This window comes from Xyrauchen texanus, chromosome 35, assembly GCF_025860055.1.
Source record: "Xyrauchen texanus isolate HMW12.3.18 chromosome 35, RBS_HiC_50CHRs, whole genome shotgun sequence".
Classification (NCBI taxonomy): Eukaryota; Metazoa; Chordata; class Actinopteri; order Cypriniformes; family Catostomidae; genus Xyrauchen; species Xyrauchen texanus.
In genome coordinates this window covers 22,000,613-22,024,060 of record NC_068310.1, presented here as the reverse complement: position 1 = coordinate 22,024,060, position 23,448 = coordinate 22,000,613, and the positions used below count along the sequence as shown (strand labels likewise).

General features: G+C 41.2%; 1 protein-coding gene across 6 annotated transcripts in view; it reads right to left on the bottom strand.

The window, feature by feature from the left end:
• Window positions 1-23,448, bottom strand: part of LOC127629228 (agrin-like) — a 393,795-nt gene that overhangs the window by 10,921 nt on the left and 359,426 nt on the right. For all 6 annotated transcript variants that reach the window (XM_052106358.1, XM_052106359.1, XM_052106360.1 and 3 more), the window contains 6 exons: window positions 22,890-22,980; window positions 22,033-22,197; window positions 21,676-21,787; window positions 11,210-11,326; window positions 10,699-10,882; window positions 10,119-10,206 (listed from right to left, as the gene is read on the bottom strand). In XM_052106358.1, the coding sequence (XP_051962318.1) occupies window positions 10,119-10,206; window positions 10,699-10,882; window positions 11,210-11,326; window positions 21,676-21,787; window positions 22,033-22,197; window positions 22,890-22,980 (757 nt within the window). The remainder of the gene's footprint in view (window positions 1-10,118; window positions 10,207-10,698; window positions 10,883-11,209; window positions 11,327-21,675; window positions 21,788-22,032; window positions 22,198-22,889; window positions 22,981-23,448) is intronic.

Here is a 23,448-nt window from a genome sequence, read left to right as displayed (position 1 = left end):
ATAAAAGTGAATATAAATGTGGATTTCATCGCAGTGAATGTGCAGAGAAGGGTTTGATCCAGAGAAGGGGTCTATCGATCGCACCAGTTTGCATGTGAAACCATGGTTAATTAATTAATATTTTTACAGTTACATTTATATAATGCTTTTTCTGACACTACATTCAAAGTGCTTACTGTAGTAAAACCAAGGTTATTTTTTCTAAAGTAAATTTAAGGTTAGGTTTAGTGGTAGGGGTTAATGTAGTTTGTCTGTGGGACTCTAAACCAACACAATAAACACACTGCATTGATGCCCTTACTGTATTTTAATATTTAAATAGGGGTGCAATACATCTGCCTTTAATTAATCAGACTATGAGAGCAGAATGGAAACATGAAATCAGACGGCACCCTTCCATGTCCTATCTGGTCTGCCACACTACAAACTACATCTCAAATTTCACTTCACAATGTTTGTGAACTCTGCGAATAATTCTAGAGTTGGAAATAACATATCTTAACTTTTTGATTAAAAAAAATGAATTTCATTATGTAAATTGTATTCCGTATAAAACGGAATAATTATTTGATTTAATAGAATTCTTACCCAATGAGACACATGTAATGTGCTGACTGGACTCTTTCTACTTTCTACAGACCTTCCCTTGCAAGGCCCCAGGCCAAAGCACCTCTAACAGGGCAGCTAACTGTGATTATACACCACTCTGCTGAGCTCATTATTGCTCACGTCCCATTAGGATCTCAAGCATCTAAAACATTCTAAAGGGAGGCATTGCTTAAAACATTAAAGCTTGATTTCATGAACAATAATTTGGATTAACTTTAGATTATGTATTTTACTTTTAAAACTTAATATTTTGAGAGCAGCTTGTGCAATAGGGTGGTGCATTATTTTCTCAAAACACGAAGAGCAATTAGGCTTATTCAAACTGTCCACCTTTAGGGGGCAGTGTCTCAAATGGGAATAGCCATTAAATGCATGTCTCTCACATTACATATTAGAAAAATAAACATGGTTTAGGTATATTATCAATAGTGCTGTCAATTGATTAAAAACTCAATACTGAATATTTAATTATCAAAACTCTATTTCAATATTTTGCTGAGAAAATCCACCAAGTACAGATAAATCAAAGAAATTGTTTTGAAAGGCAAGAAAATCATTAAACAGACATTATACAGAAAAACATGTTTTTGCATTCCATCTGCACACTTTTTAAATGTTGGTCTATGCAGACATGAGCTAGATTGCATCCTGACTTGCTGTTTCTTTAGTGTCTCTGAGAGCCGCATTGTTATGATACCAAGCCTAATAATAAAAAAAAAACTTTTAAAAATGTATCTCGAGTCGAAACCCCTGCATTTCATATCATTGCACTCTAAATAGCTGCATTCTTGAATGCAAGAAGGCAGCCTGTGTGGATGGACCCTTAGGCCTACTCATGAAATGTTGCCTGCCTCAGCAAGACATTTTCCCTGTTATAGCATATAGGTCAAAGGACAAAATTAAATGTTTTTTTTTTTAAACGTTTTTTTTCCCCCCATATAATTAATTGCACTAAATGAATATTTTAAATTGACAGCACTAATAATAACATTTCAGGTTCGCTTGTTCAACAACAAACTAGGGATGTGCTACCTGACAAAAAGCCCTGGCCTTTAACCTGTGCAGGGTGGCTTAGTGTGGGAAAGTGGCATGCCACTGAACACAGTTCAGGCAGAGGATACTCACCTCTGGTCAGATGGGTTCTCCAGTGACACAGGGCTTAGAAGAGCAAGGGAAGAAATGATAGGCATGCAATAAGTGCAAAAGGGTGGAGGGGAAGATCAGGGATTGCATAACACAGAGACAATAGGGTCAGTAACAAGAAGCTGGAGGGCCAGCGACATGACCTTCCTAGATCCTTCCAATCTTACAAACAGTAGTTATGCCAGCATGGGCAAAGTAATTAGGTAATCAGACAACCAAAACTACAGAAGAATACTGTATTTGTACCAGTATGGCATGGCAGTGCTATTGTTCTGTAAAGTAATATGGTTGCCTTACTGCAGTTAACACTACAGTTCAATCATTTTCAAAATAGCTAAACCAATAGTATGTCTATTCAAGGAAAGCTAATCAAATGCTATGTTCCAAAACTTAGTGAGCTGCCTACAGTTACAGTATAATAAGGTACCATAGACATGCTCCCAACATGAAACATGTTCCAAAAGGTAAACAACTTAATTATGCAGCCCCCTTAGATACCTTGTATTTGTCAGGTTCTAACATTGCCAAATTTAAGGTGGCGGACAAAGCGAGATAAATTCTAATAATAAATATACACATTTTATTTTCTAATAGTTTAGTGTAATGAAAAATTTATTATTTTACCAAATCTGTGTGTGCTGTGTATTATTATGTTTTTATTGTGCCATTAGCTTAGCAACATGCTAATGTGAAACTCTATTGAAATTAATTGCAAGTCTCCCATGCGGAGCGTTATTCATGTGGTGTGCAGAGTTGCTGCTTATGTACAGTTCAAAAATATAAAAAACGTCTCGGATTACATGTGTAACCCTTGTTCCCTGAAAAAAGCGGAACGAGATGCTGCGCTGCTAAGCGCTATGGGGAACAACTCTAGCTGTGAACCGAGCTGAAATAGTGTGTGTAACACGTCAATGAACATTGACTGGAATTTATAGCCTCGGCTGATATAATCATTAGATGCACCTGTGGCCAGGCTATAAATGTCGACTCAAGGGCATAAGAGCCCGGAGTGGCAAAACATCCAAACTATAAAAATCTAATGAATGTGCGGCGAGGACAACCTGCCGCATCACAAACTTGCTGCAGAGGGAGTCCTCTAGCCAAGGTTTTAGAGGAGGAGAGCCCTCTGGTAGAGTGCGCCCTGAAACCTACTGGCGAAGCTTGACGCGTGCCTCGTAGGCCCGGGCAATAATGAGGATGCCTCTTTGAGGGCACCCCGCCCACCAAGCCGTGGCAAACCGCAGTGGCCACATAGAACCTGGCAGTGGCGAGGCAAGTGCCCGCTGACAGTTCTTTCTACAGAAAATCCAGAACTGAAGCAAACTGGCAGTTAGCTGGTTTGTAATAAGAACTTTAGTAGAAGGAAACGCATGCAGGCGCATTTGCGTTACTACGTTCAGCCCCTCCCGGGGGGCTGGGCGACTCGGGGAGAAGTAGAGGAGACATTGCGCTATCAACAGAGGCGAAGAGGTCCTCTTCTGCCCTGTAAAATCTACCCAGATCAGTTCCAAGTGGAGGGAGCCCTAGCACTTGAAATGGTCTCGATAACCTCAAGAGAAACCCTGTGAACCTCATTTGGTACCCTTAGGGGTCAGACATGAAAGGTTCCACAATTCGGGCCAAGGATGAGAAGGTCCTCCCTGTTCGGAATCGCCCAAGGCGAGCCGTCGAGGAGAGGAATTAACTCCGAGAAACATATCCTGTTCGGCCAGCGCAGCGCCATTAATAGGAAGCAAGACCCTTGCTGGTGAACATTGCCAAGACTCCCGGGAGCAGAGACACCAGGGAAAGAAACGCATACAAACGCATACAAGTGGAAAAAGCCCGGCATTTAAAAAGGTCTCGATAACCTCAGGAGCGAGCCCTGTGTCCCTCAATTGGTACCCTTAAGGGCCAAACATGAAAGATTCCACAATTCGGGGCAGGGATGCAATATTGCCCTGTGCCTGAGATAGAAGATCCTTCCTCTTCGGAATCTCCCAAGGCGAGCCGTCGAGGGAAGAAATTCGCTCCGAGAACCAAGCCCTGTTCGGCCAGCGCGGTGCTATCAGTAAGAGGCAAAAACCCTTGCTGGCGAACTCTGGCCAACTACTACTTTAGGGTGGAGTTCTTAACTCCCCCGTTGGTATTTTCTGTCTGGACAGTAAATCTGCTCCCATATACGGGCATCCAGGGATATAACTGACCTGAGTGACAGGAGCTTGCCCTGGGCCCTAAGGAGAATCCGACGTGTCAGAAATACAGCTGACAGGAACGTGGGTCTCCTTGATGATTTATGTAAGAGGCTACCGCTGTATTGTCCACCCGCACCAAGACATGGCAGCCTCAGGAGGAGGTATTTCAGGGCCAGAAATACAGCCATCAACCCGAGACAGTGAGTGTGACAACCGAGCTGACGACCCTCCTATCCCCTTAAGCTGGACGACCACTTAAGGCCGCTACCCCGCCCATCAGGGAGGCATCTGTCGTTAGCAGCCTGCGACAACAAGACGCACCAAGAGTGGGACCCAAGGCAGAAAACCGGGGTCTGAACCACATAGAAAGGGAACGAAGCCTGAGGCGCGTAACCCTATTTAGCCTAGGGGTTTTGGCCCTTGGAAGAAATCCCCTGGCTTTTGGCCACAACAAAAACGGTCTCATGAGCAGAAGGTCCAGAGGGATCACCGTGGACGCGTTCGCCCTGAGACCTGGAAATCGTTGATACTGAAAACAGTGCAACCTTGACCTAGCCTGACTTTGCTCAGGGTGATCTGAATGGACTCAATACTAGCGGGAGACAGTTGTGCCCGCATTGTGATTGAACTCCATACGATGCCCCGATAGACAGTGTTCTGAGTGGGAGAGAGGACGCTTTTCTTGGCGTTGAGCCTCAACCCCAGAGAAACAGATGAGCTAAGACGATGTCCCTGTGCTGAACTGCCAGTTCCTGGAACTGCGCTAGGATCAGCCAGTCGTCTACATAATTCAGAATGCAGATGCCCCGGAGTTGCAAGGAGCCAGCGCTACATCATGCATTGTGAATGTGCGGGTAAAAAGAGCTAGGCTGAGTGAAAGAACCTGACCATGGAAGACTTCGCCCCCAGAAGTGAACCTCAGGAACTTTCCATGTTGTGGCAGAACTTCTAAATGAAGTATAGAAGTGCGTCATAAGATCGATGGTGACCAGCCAAATGAGTTGTAGGGCTTGAGACACAACCGTCTTGACAGGCATCATCTTGGACTTGAACACCCATGGGAAACGGGAAGTATTTAGTGTAATAACCTAACTCCCTCTCTGGAAGGGGAACACATACCATGGCCCCTTTAACCAAGAAATCCGGTTTACGGTAGTGAGAACACGCCGTTGAAACACGGAAAAGCGGCAAGTGAATTAAATCCTGACGCCCTTATAAGACCCACAGAAAAGAATATATCCGGCAGAAGTTTCCACGCTGCCAGGATCTCTGAGATGGGTATTATATTTTAACACTTCCTGTTGAGGGGTTGTCAGGTGTTTCACGTCCTGAATAAAATTCAGGAACAGCAAAAACTCCCAATTTTGACGGAAGTCTCTGCAACCCGAAACACCAAGAGGTGGCGGGAATGGAGGGGCTTCGAGGGGGTACCGGGAGGGGTGAAGTGAAGCATGCGCCCCGTCCCGAGGGGAGCTACCCCCTAATCTAGGCGCAAGACCATCAGGGTTTTTTCTTGGGTCTTGCTTCGTGGGCTGGCGAGAGCGGCGAGACTGTCCCCAATCCCTGGGAGGAGGAGCACGACTCGCCACGCTTTGCTTTTGAGCCTCCCTTCAGTCAGGACCGAGGCGGGTCTGAGGCTTGCTTGTCAAGTGCAGAACCCACACTCAGGTCGTCCAGGAGGTCAGCCTGGTACGCCTGTAAAACAGCATAGTGTGCAGAGCAGCACCAGCCTGACCTGCTGCTTGATAAGCCCTTCCCACTAAAGTGGAGGTTGTCCTACAAGGCTTTGAGGGGAGAGAGGGCTTCTTAAGTGACAATGCCGAGCCCGGCGAGAGATAGCCGCAAGCGTCTCTTTGACCGGCGGCATCACTGAATACCCCTGTGCCTCAGCACACACGATAGTCGAATATAATGACGTCGAGGGTATGTGAACACGGGAAGAAAATTTATATATATATATATATATATATATATATATATATATATATATATATATATATATATATATATATATATATATATATATATTTTTTTTTTTTAAGGGGTTCTCCATGAGCGATAAAGCTCTTCATGGAGGTTATCAAAGAAGGGAAGGGACCCATGAGGCGTTCCCTTTCTTCGACTGGAAGATAAAATCTATCCCCTAATTTGGAGCGTTTGGGGGTCTCTTTTTTGCGTGGCCAGTCCAATCTAGCAACCGCACGAGTAACAACATTGAGCAATTCCTCCGTAGATTTTCTATCGCGGAAGGAAAGCTCGGAGGCGGGAAGAGAATCGCGATCCACCTCATGATCCGAAGAAGCGTCGGAACGTGCTTCGAGATCATGTGAAGGACCAGCTGGGTTTGGGGAGAAAGTGAGAGAAAGGGAACAACCCGTCTCTTGCTCCTCAGCCAGATCCATGAAAGAGCCCCACGAACGATCTTTTTTTTTTTTTTTTCTCGTGAGTGCTGACTCCCAGAAGCAAGCGAGGCGAGCACGACGCACTCTGCCTGTTAAAGCAAATCGCGGTGCTCGCACCCGCCCTGCTGCAACGCGAGAGCAGCGTGCTCTTACCCCCAAACAAACAGCAAAAACTGATATGTGTCGTCTTCAGCTATAGAGCGAGAAGCGGGGAACATGCACCGTTTGCGGCTTTCAGTCATTCTCTCTCTTTTTTTTTTCTTTCTTTTTTTAGAAATATATATATATATAATATTTTCTAAACAGAAGAGAAAAGAGAACAACGTTCACTGCACACTGTCTAACTGATTCTAAATTCTAACAGAGGAAAGAAAGTTTTGACAGGGTTTGCGAAACACACAGAAACAGAATCGCTCTGAAAAAAGAGTTTCTGATGACACCTGTTGACGTATCCATTTATAGCCTGGCCACAGGTGCATCTAATGATTACATCAGCCGAGGCTATAAATTCCAGTCAATGTTCATTGACGTGTTACACACACTATTTCAGCTCGGTTCACAGCTAGAGTTGTTCCCCATAGCGCTTAGCAGCGCAGCATCAAAGTGAAGCTTTTTGTAAAGGGAACTGTTACTTATGAGGTTCCATGATGTTTATGATACTGCCCTAGAAGGCAGCTCCCTAACTAGACAGTAGGCAGCACACTATGTTTTGGAACAAAGCTAAATACAACATACTTCAATGTTTGAAAAAGGTCAATGGACAATTATGAAGAAAGCACATTTAGGAACAGGTCACTAAAATCTTAAGCATGGGTAAATTGATCCAAGGTTGCCAAGCTAAAGAGAGAGAATAAAGACAAATGGACACAGTAAACACTAACAGATACTGTATATTACTCCACTACAAAAAATGTAGTGCCACAATGCCATTGTCCTCTGAGGAATTCATTTACTTTTAGGGCTCTGTTCAAAACCTGATAATGTTGGATTGATGACACTCATTCTGTAGGGCTGGTCATCTTTCTTGGTTGAGATAAATTTTAATCTGGCATTTCATTTGTACAGGAAGTGACAAGCATTAAATCCTGGGCAGAGTGAACGTCAATGCAGAGGGCCTTGTCCTTAACTATTATTGATGCCAGCGGCGGCTTACGTTCATTACTGGATGGAGACTCTTTAACTGCGGGCAGTTTTTTGAGAGACAAATCCTTGATTAATGTGCCACTTCCTCTTTTATCCTTGGGCACAATTATTAGAAATTACTGTTAGCAATTTGACAAACAAACTGACATGTCTTAAAAGCTGAGCAGAACTTTCCATGGAGCATAATACAGAACATAATTCCATTTAATCAAGCTGCCAGCTTTTTAAGGGCTCGGTACAGCCACTTAGACACTTAATTACATTAAAAATGAAACAAATAATGTAAAATAAGAATCACTAAGTGGAACACCATAACAGATTGAACATCTCTCTAATGGGGCAGTAAAAACCCATTTCAACCAGCATTAAAATTCCAATTAAATTCTGATGTATACCATGCTTTAAAAAGTTAAAGTAAATAATAATAATAATAATTAAAAAAAAGTAAAAAAAAGGGGTATTATACATAAGTCATACAGTAAATACAAACATAATTCTAAATTCAGTTCTGATACTTCCATGCATGATTCCTGCAGGAATCTATCAGTGTATTTGTTCCTCACAATGCTCATTATTCATGCTAGGCATGCATTTCTTGAAGTGGATTGTGATGAGAATGCAGCCTTCCCTGGAAACAGACTACCATGTAGAAAAACACATACAATTTCTGATAGATGTGCCCTGAATTTTTTCAAAGTATTTGCCTATATGTCATGTAAATGGGATATGGTAAGGTAATACGAATGCTTTGTGTCAGGTTAAATCAATGGTTTGTGTAAAACGTTAATTTGGATTGTTTAAATTAATCCCAGAATGGCTCTGGGTTACTTACTCTGGGATCTCATTGGTCAGTTGGCTTGAGAGTAGAAGGAAGAAAACAGAGGACATTCAAATAAGACAGACAGAACATGGACAAAAGATGCTAAGTATCTAGACAGACAGAGGACAGACAGACAGACAGACAGACATCTATACAGACAGAAAAACAAACAAACACAGCTCATAACAAAGATTGGATACACCGTGTGTCCTAAATTTAGGTTTGCTCATTTACAGCAAGTAAGTTTAAATAATAAGTGTTGTGATGTGATGTGCATTTGGTCAGTTGTATAGTCAATCAACATGGCAGGGGACAGACTACAATATTGGAGACATTGCAATAGAACATAAAGAATATACAGTGGCCCCACAAAGGTTTTCGACACTTAAACTGGATCTTCACTAGCAGACTCAGAATAACTCGAATTGGGTGGGAGTTGTCACAACTGTTTTCGCTAATCTTGCCCTCCTAGTCAGTGAGCTTGTCACATTTACCGATTAAAAATGGATGGAAGGTGTCCCACTTACAGACTGCCTTTGACTTTTTTCTGTGCCTTATCACTGCAGCAGTAGTATAAATATTAATTACCACCTGGCTACTCATAATCGTTATTGTATATTTAAACGGTTCCTTACATTGCGTTCGGCAGCGATCTCTGACTACTTTATTTCTTTTAATGGTCTGTCATGATATGGCATATGAGATATGTCATACATACATGCTGACTCCGAAGAGCAATAAACTTCTACTCAAAATGCAAAGTCCAAGAGCACTTGCAGAATAAAATTGCTTACTTCCACCGGCAAATAAAGAAAAACCTACACTCATTGGTCACTGCCTTGGTGGCATGTTCCTGCCCCACCCACAGCCAGTGACAATTTCAAGCAAGCCAGTGTATTTTCAGTGATTCAATATATTAACACAGCTGGTCGAGACAGTCACGTGATTAACACCTCCTGCTGAGAGGTGCTAATGGGTGCTCTGTGTCCCTCTGTCTGGCCAGTGATTACATTAATGATGCTAACACCTGAAAATCATTGGAGGAATCAGCTAGCGTAGAGCCAGCTTTAAGCCACACACTTAGTGTATGGATATCTTTGCAGCAAAATATCAAACCAATTGGCATTCAAGACTTTTCAACCAAGACATTTCATATAAAGAAGTTTGTTAAGAATAAATTCAAAAATGTTCAAAATTAAGACTAAAAATGTTTTTGGACACTTTCTGGTTATCAAATGCTACTGGAACATGTTTATAATTAAACATGTATCTAATGCAATCACATTCAGACATTTTTTAGTGTGACTTAAGTGACCAAATAATTTTTCTGGCCATGGTATAACACTTGTGCTGAGTTAAACAAAAACTTCTAGAAACCTTTCTAGAAGTAACCTGATGCATCAACTTATAACTGAGGAAGGAAGCAATTATGAAGGCATGACCCATCCACAGGAGCTTTAGGATATGCGATTCAATGGAGACCAGAGGGTTTGAGATCCTAGCATGGGAGTTTAGGGTGAAGGAAATTCCATTACAGTATACTGTACTGTATTAGCTTGATATTCTGCAATGGCGAGCAGTCAAGCAGACACCTCTGGGTGGTGCACTAATTGGAACCAGCCAGAGTTCACAGAAAACCAAAGAGACAGGCAAGAAGAAGTGGTAATTGATGATATCAAGCCATTAGCTAAAATGAAGAAGCACATAGGACCTAAAATGGGGCTTGAGTCATCTCCCCTCATTAAATGGTCCTATAGAGACAGAACACTCAGGGTAGATTATGATTGTAAGGGACGTCACTGACATGAGGATGTGTGCCTACATTACCTCTTTGTGACTCCATTGTGATATTCAATGAAAGTGTGACCATCAAACGCAATGGCCTCTGTGTCTCCAGCGGATTTCTCGAATATTGCTGGATGGGAAGAGAGAAGATGGAGTCAAATTACACCAATCAATGCGAGGCACAACACTGTTTAATTAAAGGAAAGGAGGAAAAGTGTGATGTATCAAAGAATTCATGCTCGTGCGAATTTATTAGGGTTAAAGATACATCGGTAAGACCCAGCAAGGTTAATGAGGTGAGCAAATGTTCTTGGGTATTTGGATGGAGTACCAATGTGTGTTTGTGTTGGGAATACAAATTGAGGGAGGACAGTGATTTTACTTTTTAAGTTTGGAGGCGTGGATTAAGCTAAATCTATAGGACTATATGTGAAGCCTTGGCAATAGACGCCACTAGCTATATCTTTTAAACATGCTGTAAATGTTGATGCATGCTAAAGATGCAAGCATATCTTGCCTTATAGGAGTGTGAGGGGAGATAGAAGAGGATATATTGGGTAATAACATTTTACAGAAAAGAAAAGCTATATGGAGGAGGGTCAGCAGTAAGGAAGGTACTCACCATCCTGGCAGTGCTGACCAACAAATCCGTGGCGGCAAACACACTCATAGCTGTCCAACAGAGGGCTGCATTGGCCCGCATTCTCACAAACATTTTTGGAGCATGGGTGATGGGGGTACATGGACACATCATTGAAGTTTAGGGCATTATCGGCCTTCAGGATTGGAATGCCCATCAAAGTTATCTACACCCAAATGAACATCAATACATCAATACATTTGATTGAAACATATTCTGGTGACAAGTATATGAATATTATGTCAGCAAAGTCTACTAAGCCTGTCTAAATTCATCACCCCACTTTTTTGATATAAATAGTATATTTAGACTTGGTCATAGTTTTAAAACTGGCCATGTAAAATTATGACTTTCAAACCAAGATTGATCTTCAGCATGCCGTTATTTCATTATGCCGAAGTTTACTTACCAATGTCAGCCAGTCTTCAAATCAGTTAGGATGACTGGCTGAATGTAATTTCACGTTATTAAAGTTACATTAAAGGGATCTCACCTTCTGAATGGCACCTTTGAAGCCATCATTGATGGCGGCAGCTCTAGCTACTTTGCGGAAATCAGCAGCTCCACCCACAAAGAATGACTCCTTCAAGTTTAGATCTGTGTGCAGATTCTGGAGAGAGACAAAGACAGTGTTAGGACCTACTTAAGCAGCAACATAACTCTTTTATCCTCTATCCACTCATCAAATTAACAAAAAGCCACATTATTTAAGACAAAACCTGGTATAATGATAATATAGTTTGGTCATACATTTTCACTGGTGAACTGGTGGAGCAACTCTAGTGAAACCAATCTATGTAGTAAAGGATGCTTTACATAAGCCAATTTCTTGATTTAACTTTCGCCACTAATCCTATTAACATCAATGTGAGTGTTGTATTACAACCTTAAGCTCAGTTGCCTGAATCCCAAATTACTTTGAAACTAACACATAAGACAAGAGGAAATATGTAGGAAAGAAAGTACAGAGCTAATTGATGCATTATAAATGAGGACAATTGATATGGATGTCTTTTTAATGAAAGAATGTAATGGATGCATGATTGTTCCACAGACCTTTCAAAATCTGATCAGTAAACTCTAATTGGTGTAGCCTATCATTTACACCCTAGATGACCATGTATTGTGCATTTCTCCAACCTACATGAAAATCGCTTTGGTTACAGTGTGATTTTTCAGCATGTGGCTCAACTTAAAAGGAATAGAAATCTTTGCTTTATTTAGGGCAATAGTAGCCTTGGGGGAAAGGCAAGTTAATTGCCAAGAAAAAAAGATGGGACATCAACAGCAATGCCAATTTTTGACATGTGGTTCAGCTCTTATCTCAGCACTAAAAAAGAAGAATAGCTTGGTAAGGATACAGGTAAAATCTTGAAAAAGCTCTGGCTATGGACCCACTGGCCAGTCCAAGTATGTGGTTGGGCAAAGACAGCATAGCCAGGAACATTCTCGCCCAGCTGCTGTTTGATGTTGTCAGAGACATGTGCAATGAGAAATCCAGACATAAATCCACAATAAACTGACAGCCACAGGCTGCATGAGACATTTCAATGTCTATTTCTCTACCGGAATGAAATGAGACTGAGCAGGTGACTGGGAGTTCTATAAGGAAGTTTTCCCAAGGGCCCCAAAAACAAACACGACAAAAGAACAACTCTCATTTTATACCACACTCACTTCCTCTCACATCACTTGCAATCACTGAATACAAACATATAATCTGTTTGACTGATATCTTTTACCAATATATGACACTTTTTTACACCACTCTGAGCTTAATTACGGTGTTTACAAGTAAACGTAAACAAAATTACAGAACTTAGTACATTTCTAGTAAACCAACGTAATATTTGAATGTGTAGTTTTCATAAAGTATTACAGCGATTCATGCCTAAGTGAGATGCTGTTTAAGTTTCATGATTGCAGTATAATAATCATGAATTTATCAACATTTTGAAAAGCAGGGCCTGTGTAGCTCAGCGAGTATTGACGCTGACTACCCCTGGAGTCACAAGTTCAAATCCAGGGTGTGCTGAGTAACTCCAGTCAGCTTTCCTAAGCAACCAAATTCGCCCAGTTGCTAGGGAGGGTAGTCACATGGGGTAACCTCCTTGTGGTCGCGATTAGTGGTTCATTGCTCTAAATGGGACGCATGGTAAGTTGTGCATGGTTTGTGGAGAGTAACATGAGCCTCCACATGCTGGGAGTCTCTGCAGTGTCATACATAATGAGCCACGTAATAAGATGCGTGGATTAACTGTCTCAGAAGTGGAGGCAACTGAGACTTGTCCCCCGCTACCCAGATTGAGGTGAGTAACCGCACCACCACAAGGACATCAACAGCAATGCCAATTATAGTGGGAATTAGGCATTCACAATTGGGGAGAAAAGGGGATAAAAAAATATATCAGCATGACAGCTATTTGGCATTAAAACGTCTCGGGTTACATGTGTAACACTTGTTCCCTGAAAAAAGCAGAACGAGAAGCTGCGCTTTGCTAAGCGCTTTTGGGAACAATCCTGCATTGTGACCAGCTGTGAATATATGTGTAACACGTCAATGAATATTGACCGGAATTTGTAGCCTCGGTTGGTGAGATCATTAGATGCACCTGTGGCCAGGCTATAAATAGACGCGTCACCAGCGTGTTGTCAGATATCTTTTTCTGACGAGCAGTCCTGGGACATCCCAGTGCGGCAAAGAAGCGCAGCATCTCGTTCCGCTTTTTTCAGGGAACAAGGGTTACACATGTAACCGGAGACGTTCCCTTTACAAAAAGCTTCACAATGATGCTGCGCTTTGCTAAGCGCTTTTGGGAACGCAATACCCATGCCGCCGCACTGGGGCTGTCCGGACCCCTACGGTTGTGAAGTGTTCTCACAAGAACGCGAGAGGTCTCAGACATGAGCTTGAGATGTCGACCCAAGGACGTAAGAGTCCGGAGTAGCAAAAACATCTAACCCATAAAGTTCGATGAACCTGTGCGGTGAGGACTAGCCTTCCGCATCACAAACTTGTTAAGGCATGAGCCTGCCATAAAAACTGCTGAATGTGCGCAGAGTGGACCAGCCTGCCGCGTCACAAACTTGTTCAAGCATGAGCTTGAGATGTCGACTCAAGGACGTAAGAGCACGAACATCCAAACTATAAAATCTGATGAATGTGTGCAGAGAGGACCAGCCAGCCGCATCACAAACCTGCTGCAGAGGGACCCCTCTAGCCAAGGCTTTAGAGGAGGCGACGCTTCTGGTGGAGTGAGCCCTGACACCTACTGGTGAAGCTTGACCGCACGCCTCATAGGCCAGGGTAATAGCATCCCTCACCCAATGTGACAGTCTGCTTGGTAGCGGCCGCCCCCCCTGTTGCGGCCCCCATAGCAGACAAATAATTGCCCTGACTTACGCCACTGGCTAATGCGGTGGACATAAGTCTGAAGGGCATGGACTGGGAAGAGGATAGATATTAGCTTCGAGAACCATACCCTGTTCGGCAAGCGCGGCGCTATCAGTAAGAGGCAAGACCCTTGCTGGCGAACTCTGGCCAAGACTCCCGGGAGCAGAGAAACCGGGGAAAAAACACATACAGGCACATTCAGGGCCATGTATGCGCCATCACGCCCAGACCCAGGGGGGGCTGGGTGACTCAGGGAGAAGTAGACCCTACCCTGTAAAATCTCACCCAGATTTGTTCCACTACCTAGGGGTGGAGTTTCCACTCACCAGTCGGTATTTTCTGTCTGGACAGTAAATCTGCTCCCACATACGGGCATACAGGGATATAAACTGCCCTGAGTGACAGGGGCTTGCCCTGGGCCCCAAGGAGAATCCGACATGCCAGAAATTTAGCTGAAGTGAACATGGAGCTCCTTGATGGTTTATGTAATAGACTACCACTGTATTGCCCACCCGCACCAAGACATGGTAGCCTCTGGAGGAAGTATTTCAGGGCCAGAAATACTGCCATCAACTCGAGACAGTTACTGTGACAACTGAGCTGACGACCCTCCCATCCTCTTGAGCTGGACGACCACTTAAGACCGCTACCCAGCCTGTTAGGGAGGTGTCTGTCGTTAGCAGCCTGCGACGACGAGACGCACCTAGAGTGGGACCCAAGGTAAGAACCACATAGCAAGGGAACGAAGCACGTGGCACGTAACCCTTATTAGCCCTAGGGGACTGGCCCTTGGATGAAATCCCCTGGCTTTTAGCCACAGCTGAAAGTGTTCTAGTGGTGAGAGATAAATCTGTGGCCCGATGAAGTTCAGAAAAGGCTTCTTCGTTGAGCTTGCAGCCGCACTCAAGTCTTTCAGTAGGTCAGCCTTGTATGCCTGTAACACGGCCATGGTGTGCAGCGCAGCACCAGCCTGACCTGCCACTTGATAAGCTGTCCCCACTAGCATGGAGGTAGTCCTGTATGGCTTAGTGGGGAGAGCGGGTTTCTTGAATGATTATGCCGAACCCGGTGAGAGCCCGCAAGTGTCTCTTCGACCGGCGGCATCATTGAATACCCCCGTGTCTCAGCACCCACGATAGTCGAGTACAAAGACGTTGAGGGTACGTGAACATGGGAAGTATATGGGTTCCTCCATGAGTGAGAAAGCTCGTCATGGAGGTCATCAAAGAAAGGAAGGGACTAATATAGCGTTCCCTTTTTCTTTATTTTTTACTATTATATGATTATTTTTTTTTATTTTTTTTGGCCACCAGACAGAAATCTGTCTTATAGTTTGGAGCGTTTGGGGGGGTCTCTTGTTCGCGTGGCCAGTCTAGCTGTGTCTAGAGTAATTTCTCAGCCGCTTTATTATTATTCATGAAATGTACAGAGGTTCAGCGCCCCCCTCGTGAAACGAAGAGGTGCCGAGGCACGCTTCAGATTACGAGAAGGATCAGCTGGATCTGGGGAGAGAGTGAGCGATAGGGACGGACCCGTCTCTCGCTCCTCAGCCAATTATATGCGAGAGCCCCACGATGAAAGAGTGGGCGCTGACTCTCGGAAGTAAGCAAGGCGAGCGCGAAGCATTTCGCCTGAAAGTAGGTCGCAATGCACGCACTCGCCGTGCCCCAACGCGAGAGCAGCATGCTCTTGCCCCAAATAAACAAAACAAAATTGATGCGTGTCCCTGACAGTCATAGAATGTTGACAGGGAAACACGCATTGTTTGCTTTGCTTCTCCGACATTTTTCCACCTTTTTCTTTTCTATTTTATATATATATATATTTATAGAAAGAGGGAAATGAGAAAAGGTTCACTGCGCACTGCATAACAAATTCTAAATCCTAGCAGAGGAAAGAAAGTTTCTGACAGGCTTGTGAGACACACAGCACAGTTTGCTCTGAAGAAAACAAATCTGACGACACGCTGGTGACGCGTCTATTTATAGCCTGGCCACAGGTGCATCTAATGATCTCACCAGCCGAGGCTATAAATTCCAGTCAATGTTCATTGATGTGTTACACACATATTCACAGCTGGTCACAATGCAGGATTGTTCCCAAAAGCGTTTAGCAAAGTGCAGCATTATAGTGAAGCTTTTTGTAAAGGGAACATTATTATCAATATTGGTCTTATAAAAACAATTTTGGTCAATCTCTGTCAGTCATTACATTTATTTTGAACACAATATGTTTCTGTAGTCTTCAGTGAGATTGTTGTTCTGCTGGTTGTCCATCTGAATTTCTCTGTGTGCATCTCATCACACATCAACTGTAAACGTGAGCTCTTTAAGGCAAGATAGCATCATCAGCCGGTTTATATTTAGTGTGACTAAACCAAGATGATTACACACGCATGCATGCTTCTTTTTTAATGGCAACCTTTCTGCTATCAGACTTGACAAAGAAGTAGTTTCTGTTCATATTTTTATCAAAGATTTTTGCCTACTTACTCTTTAAACAGAAATCCAAAAATTGAATTTTTGGCCAAGATTTTTCAGTGGCCAAAATTTTGGTGCAAAAATATTGCCAAAAGCTACAAGTTAAGCTATGGCTTAATAAAAGTTAATATTCTAAACAACAACTGAACAGAACACAATTTAATACTTTAAGCAGTATGCAACTAAAGACAAAAGAACAACTCTTTCTAGCTCTGTATCACGCTCCCCTCCTCTCACGCTTTCTCTCCAGTGATAACACCCCATTTTCCACGCCATCGGTCTTTCCCTCTCTCTCGCAGTCTACATCCACAGCGAGGCTGTTTAATGGCCTTCCCACGCGTGACTAATGAAGACATTTCATTGTTGTTGAAAGGCTGATGAAACAATGGTGGTCAAATGATAACTCTCTCCCTTGCCGCCCCCATACCAGCTGGCCTGAGGTGAAAGCCAAATCGCTCTTTAAACCATCTCTCTCTCTCTGCCTTTCCTTTCAGCATATGGAATGGTTTGAAGATAAAAAGCCCTCGTTTCCATTTGTTTGTTTCTCTACCTCAGTGGTTCTTAACTGTTTTGCTTCAGGACCCAGATATACATTGGAAATCTAGTCCCAATGGCATGGGATACTTCATATGCCATTGTCTGAACCTTGGATTTAGGATGGACCACACCAAACCTCACAAATTACCGGCTAGGTTAAACTGCGTTTCACATCCCTGATCTCTGCCTGCATCACCTCGGTCTATTGATGGACTACGATCATGAAATGGAATGCATAGACTAACAATTGCCAACAAAAGCCTTCATCCACCAATTAACAAGGACAATTACACCTATGTAAACTTCTGCAGTTAATCCAGGATGGACTTCAAAGACATTAGTCATTAATCTTACAGTTCAAACTAAATCGATGTTTAAACACTGACCCTTAACACTTACTTAGTTTAATAATTTTAAACCATGACTTGAACTATACATAAGCAATATTTTTTGCTCACTGGGGTTATTAATACAATTATTATTTAATTACTTATTTTTAAACACGATTAACAATCGTATTTTATCTAATTACACAATGATGACTCAAAGACATTATAGACATTACAGTTTTATCGTCTGTTAATGCCTGATCTTCTGTAAAGCTGCTTTTGAAACGATGTGTGTCGTGAAAGGCGCTATACAAATAAAAATGACTTGACTAGTGGTGACCCAACACCGTACCAAAATTGCTTATTGTTAATGTAATGTATTATTATTATTATGTATTTACTATATTTATTATATTATATAAGATAATAATTTAAAACAAAAAACACACTGCGGTCAGCAAAAAACATTTTTATACTTTCTGCATTAATTTAAAATAGTGTAGTCTGGCTTGAATACACTTTTACCTTGGATACTTTGGATCCGTATTTTGTCTGTGTTGGAATCTGAGTTTGATTAGATCCACAGCCTTTGATATCACCAACAAAACATTTGGCAGGCATTTTCTCCTTTCTTTTAAAGTTGATAAGCCTAATAATAATAATTAGCAGAGTATTTTCCCTGATGTCCATGACACTATCAGAACACACCTGCAACCCATTTTTGGGTCATGTCCCACCAGTTGAGAACCACTGCTCTACCTGATCTTGACTAATGGAAAATGAAGCTGACATGAACAGTAGGCTATTCAATGTTGTTCTTGGTGGTAATGAGGATGTTGATTAAGAAAGCGATTCCAGACTTCAGTCATTACCTTGCGTGATTTCTTATATCCAGACAGCACACAAAAAAGAGCACAGGGGAAGGAAGAAAAAATATGTTACCAGTGAAGAAAACACAAGAGTATGTCAGTACACACAGAACAGCATGCAGCAGACTATAAGCCTGAGGAATAAAATATTCACACACATAACTCTAGCTAAAGCTAGACACTTAGCATGCAAGGCACAAAAATATATATATATATATCTCTGTGTGTACAGTCCCTCAGAAACGAATGCTCAGAGTAAATCAGAAAGGACATAAAACTTGTTCTATGTTTTACACTACCGCACCCACATTATTTATTTTAGCTTTGTGACATGGAGTAGTTTCAGTCTGTTCAGTAGAATGGCAGAGGCCATTGATGGAATAAAAAATATTTCTCTTGGGATTTTTCCTGCAGAAAGTGCTTTAGAAAAAGACCCTACTGGTTTCTTCAATTCTTGCTGCAATCATCCTCTCATGTTTTCCTTTTAATAAGATGTTCCTTTCCTATTGCTACAATAAAGCACATTTATCACTGGAAGGATTGTTTAATGATGAAAAAAGGGATACTATATTTATCAAGACTGAAGTACCTACGCACAAAACTACATTAAGTTAATCACAAATTATACTATGTGACACTATGAGGATGAGGGTTGTGAGTTGATAGTGTAAGACAGCAGCCTGATGTCATTATTCTGCTGTCGTTTTTTGGGTTTGACATGAGCTCACGCAGAGGATGCTGTGACTGATCTGAGTGGGTGCAGAACTGCACTGCGCGTGTAGCAAAATAGACACAGTGTCATTTCTAAATGGCAATTAAAAGCAAAATGGGGGCACAGACAAAAGGACCCACGCAAAAGGGGCAGTTTCGAAAGCCACCCACACATGCACCCAGATCCTGCATCAAAGGAATATCTTGCATCCAAAGCCTTGCATCCATAAAAGCACTGAACAAAGCACAATGGCTCATACTACTCAACACTGACAAAAACATAACAGAAAGTAGAATGGTATTACTATAGTTTTTGGACATGTACAATGGTGATACCATGTGATTCTATGAAGTGTCTTGAAGAACCATATGAATATGGTAATAAGTAGGGATGTCCCGATACAATATTTTTGAGAATGAGTACGAGTGCGAGTACCGAGTAGTTGACCATCAAAATAGTGTTTAAATAAATGAATTTATTAAAGTTTAATTAAATTAAAATATACAATTAATTTTCAACATAATTGTAACAGTATACGGATGGGAAAGAAGGAGGCGGGAACTGGCGGAACAGTAAAATATATAGAGGTTTAATGATATAAATGAACTTAAAAGAACATAAAGGAACACAGACACACATGCAGCGCGGCTGCATTCGTCTCTCTCTCTCTCCCGTACTGGCATCTCTGGCTCCCCTTTATCTCGCTCTCCTGCTGATGAGCTGCCGTGTACCCTCATGGTCCGGCCACGCCCTCCTCCTCATCACAATAATATTGTATTATTTTTTTATCAAATTAAATGCTTATATACAGAACCTCACAGCACAATCCAAAATACAACATACAATATTTTGTCAAATAAAGTGCTGCATAAACGAACATCACAGATGTTAGATACTGCTTTAGTGTAATACAATTACAACTGATTTATTATTATTATTATTAATAGTAGTAGTAGTTTTACAGTGACTATTACATAACTTTACAGTAGTGATATATTTCTGTCATACTTTTTTCCTATAAATGTACCTTTAATTTTGACTGAGCTTTTATTTTGAAGTGTTTGTGTTGTTTTGACCAAGGAGCTCTGACATTATAACTGCAGCTTCCCACTCTGGAAAAGCCGGTCGCTACGTAACTCAAAGTGATATTAATCCGCAAAAGGCTGCAATTGAATAACATTTGTTTTTACTCTGTGTGTGGGGATTGGGACATCCCTAGTAATTAGTCAGTACCATGGTGCAGAATTTATCCAAGTGCCATGGTTTTACTATCGTTTTGGACATGTTCCATGGTAAAATCATGGTATTCTTTGAAGTACATTAGAAACCCTGGTATATGAATATGGTAATCAGTCAGTATACTGTAAATATGGTAATCATTCAGTATCATAGAACTGTATATTTCCAAGTACCATGGTTTTATCATCTGATTGCATAACTATACCATGGTACCACCAGAGTACTTATTTTAGGGAGGGAACAACTTTGGCACCAGTTTGAATTGTTCTTTAACCTGTTGATACGCACCCCCTTTTTGAGCACAAGCCATGAAAATGACATACCTGAACTTAAATGGTTGTATTTACTGGAGTATGGACACAGTTGTAGTATCTTTTGAAAGAAGATCATTTGGGCTTTATTTTCCAAGTTTCAGAATTAATATATGTTGTTATTTTTTTAAAGTTAGAGAAGCTGAAGTTTATAGTAATGGAAATATTTTGTGCTGAACATATTTTTATAATCTAAAAAAATCAATAATAAAAGTACCAAGACAACCCAGAAATACAATGTTCTCAAAGCCACAAGTCTAAAAAGTTACATTTCAAATTTGAAGATGATCAACAAAATATGAGGTTTCTGCAAACTTTTTTCTCTGAAAATCACTGCCGGTGTACAGAGTAAAATTAAGTCTCCGCCTTTCAAGACGACACAAAATCTGACTGCACTGCTTGGCTATTCTGAATAAAACTATGCCGCATTTTTAAAAATAGACTTTGGAGACAGGCTCATTTTTTTTACGATACTCTAATATATAAGATAATATACAGTTTTGCAACACGAATGCTGCTCAGATTGCATAGTTTGTTGAAGAACGATGACAAAGGGTAATTCTTTCAGGCGAGATCTCATGTAAACAATGGAGAATATATCAATATTTCCCAGATTGATCACTTTTATGGACAAAAAGTGCTATTGGATGTTTTTCAATGAACGCTTTACATGGACAATTGACCCAAGTGTGGCGAACTGGATTCATCTGGCGATCGTGTTTTCATAAAAAAGGCATGGATTCCCGTTTTGATATTGCATTTTTTCATTTCACATGCATGTCACAAATAACTAAATTGCTGTTTCTGGAGCATTTAAATCATGAAACAGAGATCGGATATCAATGTTGAAGCATAATTTGTTAACATTAATCACAATTATAGATGGTAAATTATATTGTAAATGTAAGCAGAGTGACGTCACTCCTGAGTGTTGGTGAAATTGCATATCAACAGGTTAAAAGAAGGGTGACAATTTTTTATTTCTGAAACTCCCTTTACCTGTGGTAACATGGAGACAAGTTTTTTAGAATAATGGGCTTAAATATAGGCATATGCCAAAAAAGACCACAGATCTAGAGGTATCATACCGGTGCCTCTCCTCTGACCGTATCTTTGCCATTAATGCTGATCTCTCCTTTCCGGCTGGCCCGCTCCAGATTCACTGTGTTCCACTGATTCAGCTTGATTTTCTCTTTACTCCTATAATCATAGACAGACATATGTGCACACACATGCACAAAGAGGTGGGCACATTTTTTTTTATTTTAGTATGCACCTATTTAGTCACTTGTGTTTGACATTGTGAAAATAATTAGAATCTAATCACAATAGCACTAGAGAGAGAGAGAGAGAGAGAGAGAGAGAGAGAGAGAGAGAGAGAGAGAGACAGAGAGAGAGAGAGAGAGAGAGAGAGAGAGAGAGAGAGAGATGTCTTTAGTGTTTACCTAATGACAGCTGGCCCTTTGCCCAGATCATATCTGAACTCTAGGATACCATCATTTAGGGAGAGAGAGATGAAATCTCCTTTTCCGTCCGTCTTTTGACCATTGTAGAAGATCATGCCTTTGGAGTCATTGGCCAGCAGAACGATAGTCATGCTGAATTTTTGCCTATGCAAAAATAATGAAAGCACAATACAATTAGATAAGACACAGCATCAGTGTGTATCATCATGAAACATACAGCTGGAGAATAAAGAGAATAAAATATATTTGTATACTTTAGTTTCACTTAAAAACAAATGACTATGCATTATAAAACAAATAATCAAACTCACTTCCACAAGTTCACTTTTGTGAGCAAAACATACATACACACATATATATATATATATATATATATATATATATATAGGTTACTAAATTATATTTCAAATAAAAAAAAATTAAAAATACAGTTATAGGACAAATGTACTTGGACACTTTCTGGTTGACCAAAGTTAATGGAACATGTCCATAGACAATGTGAAGAACTATACCTGTGGTATTATACTCATGTACTATACTCTGCTAGTGCATTTGTGTGAATTTGAGGGGAACATAATTACATCTTTAACTTAAACATGACAAACATCTACTAAAAAATCAACTTGGTACCAGCTGGTTTAAAGTAATTGCAATAAAAATTCATTCTGAGAAAAGCTCTAGCATCATTTGTTTGCAGATGCCACACGATTAAATATTTTCATCTAATGCAGTGAAATGTGAACATTTTAACTGTGGCTGAAGTGTCCAAAAAATGTCCCAATATTTATTGGGGCCACTGTAAATTTCAAAGCAATAGTCAACATTTCAAGGTATACCTGAGATCCTGGCCATAGAGATGAAGGCCTTTGAGCTCCAGATATGAGTCCCCAGTGAAGTATGGAATAAAATCTCCTCCCTTGTCTGACACTGAAAAATATGAATCCATTATTGAGGACATGATCCCATTATGCCTTGCAGATATAACAAGTGTTGGAGGGAATGAAAGGGAAGGAAACAGCATATAGCCCACACAATCCCACGTACACACATAACCGTCAACAAACACCCAGAAACAGCACTGTTACTCGGCACAGCAAGCATTCTGTAGTAATTGCACAGGATTAGCACATACTCAGTCTGGTGATGGTAGACTAAGATTAAATAGAAAATTTGCTATTGTTTAATATAGTGGCAGCTTCGCTATTGTAGAGGGGAACACAGGAAGTGAGCAGTCAAAGTTGACTGTGAGAAAGGATAGGCTTCTTTTTCTACCATGCATTCAGGTCACACATTTAGACTTTGTTTCATGTAATAGTAAAGGTAATAGTATGTAATAGTAAAGGTCAGGTCTGCTGATAAGGACTGAACAATCACAGCACTACTAAAAAACCTCAC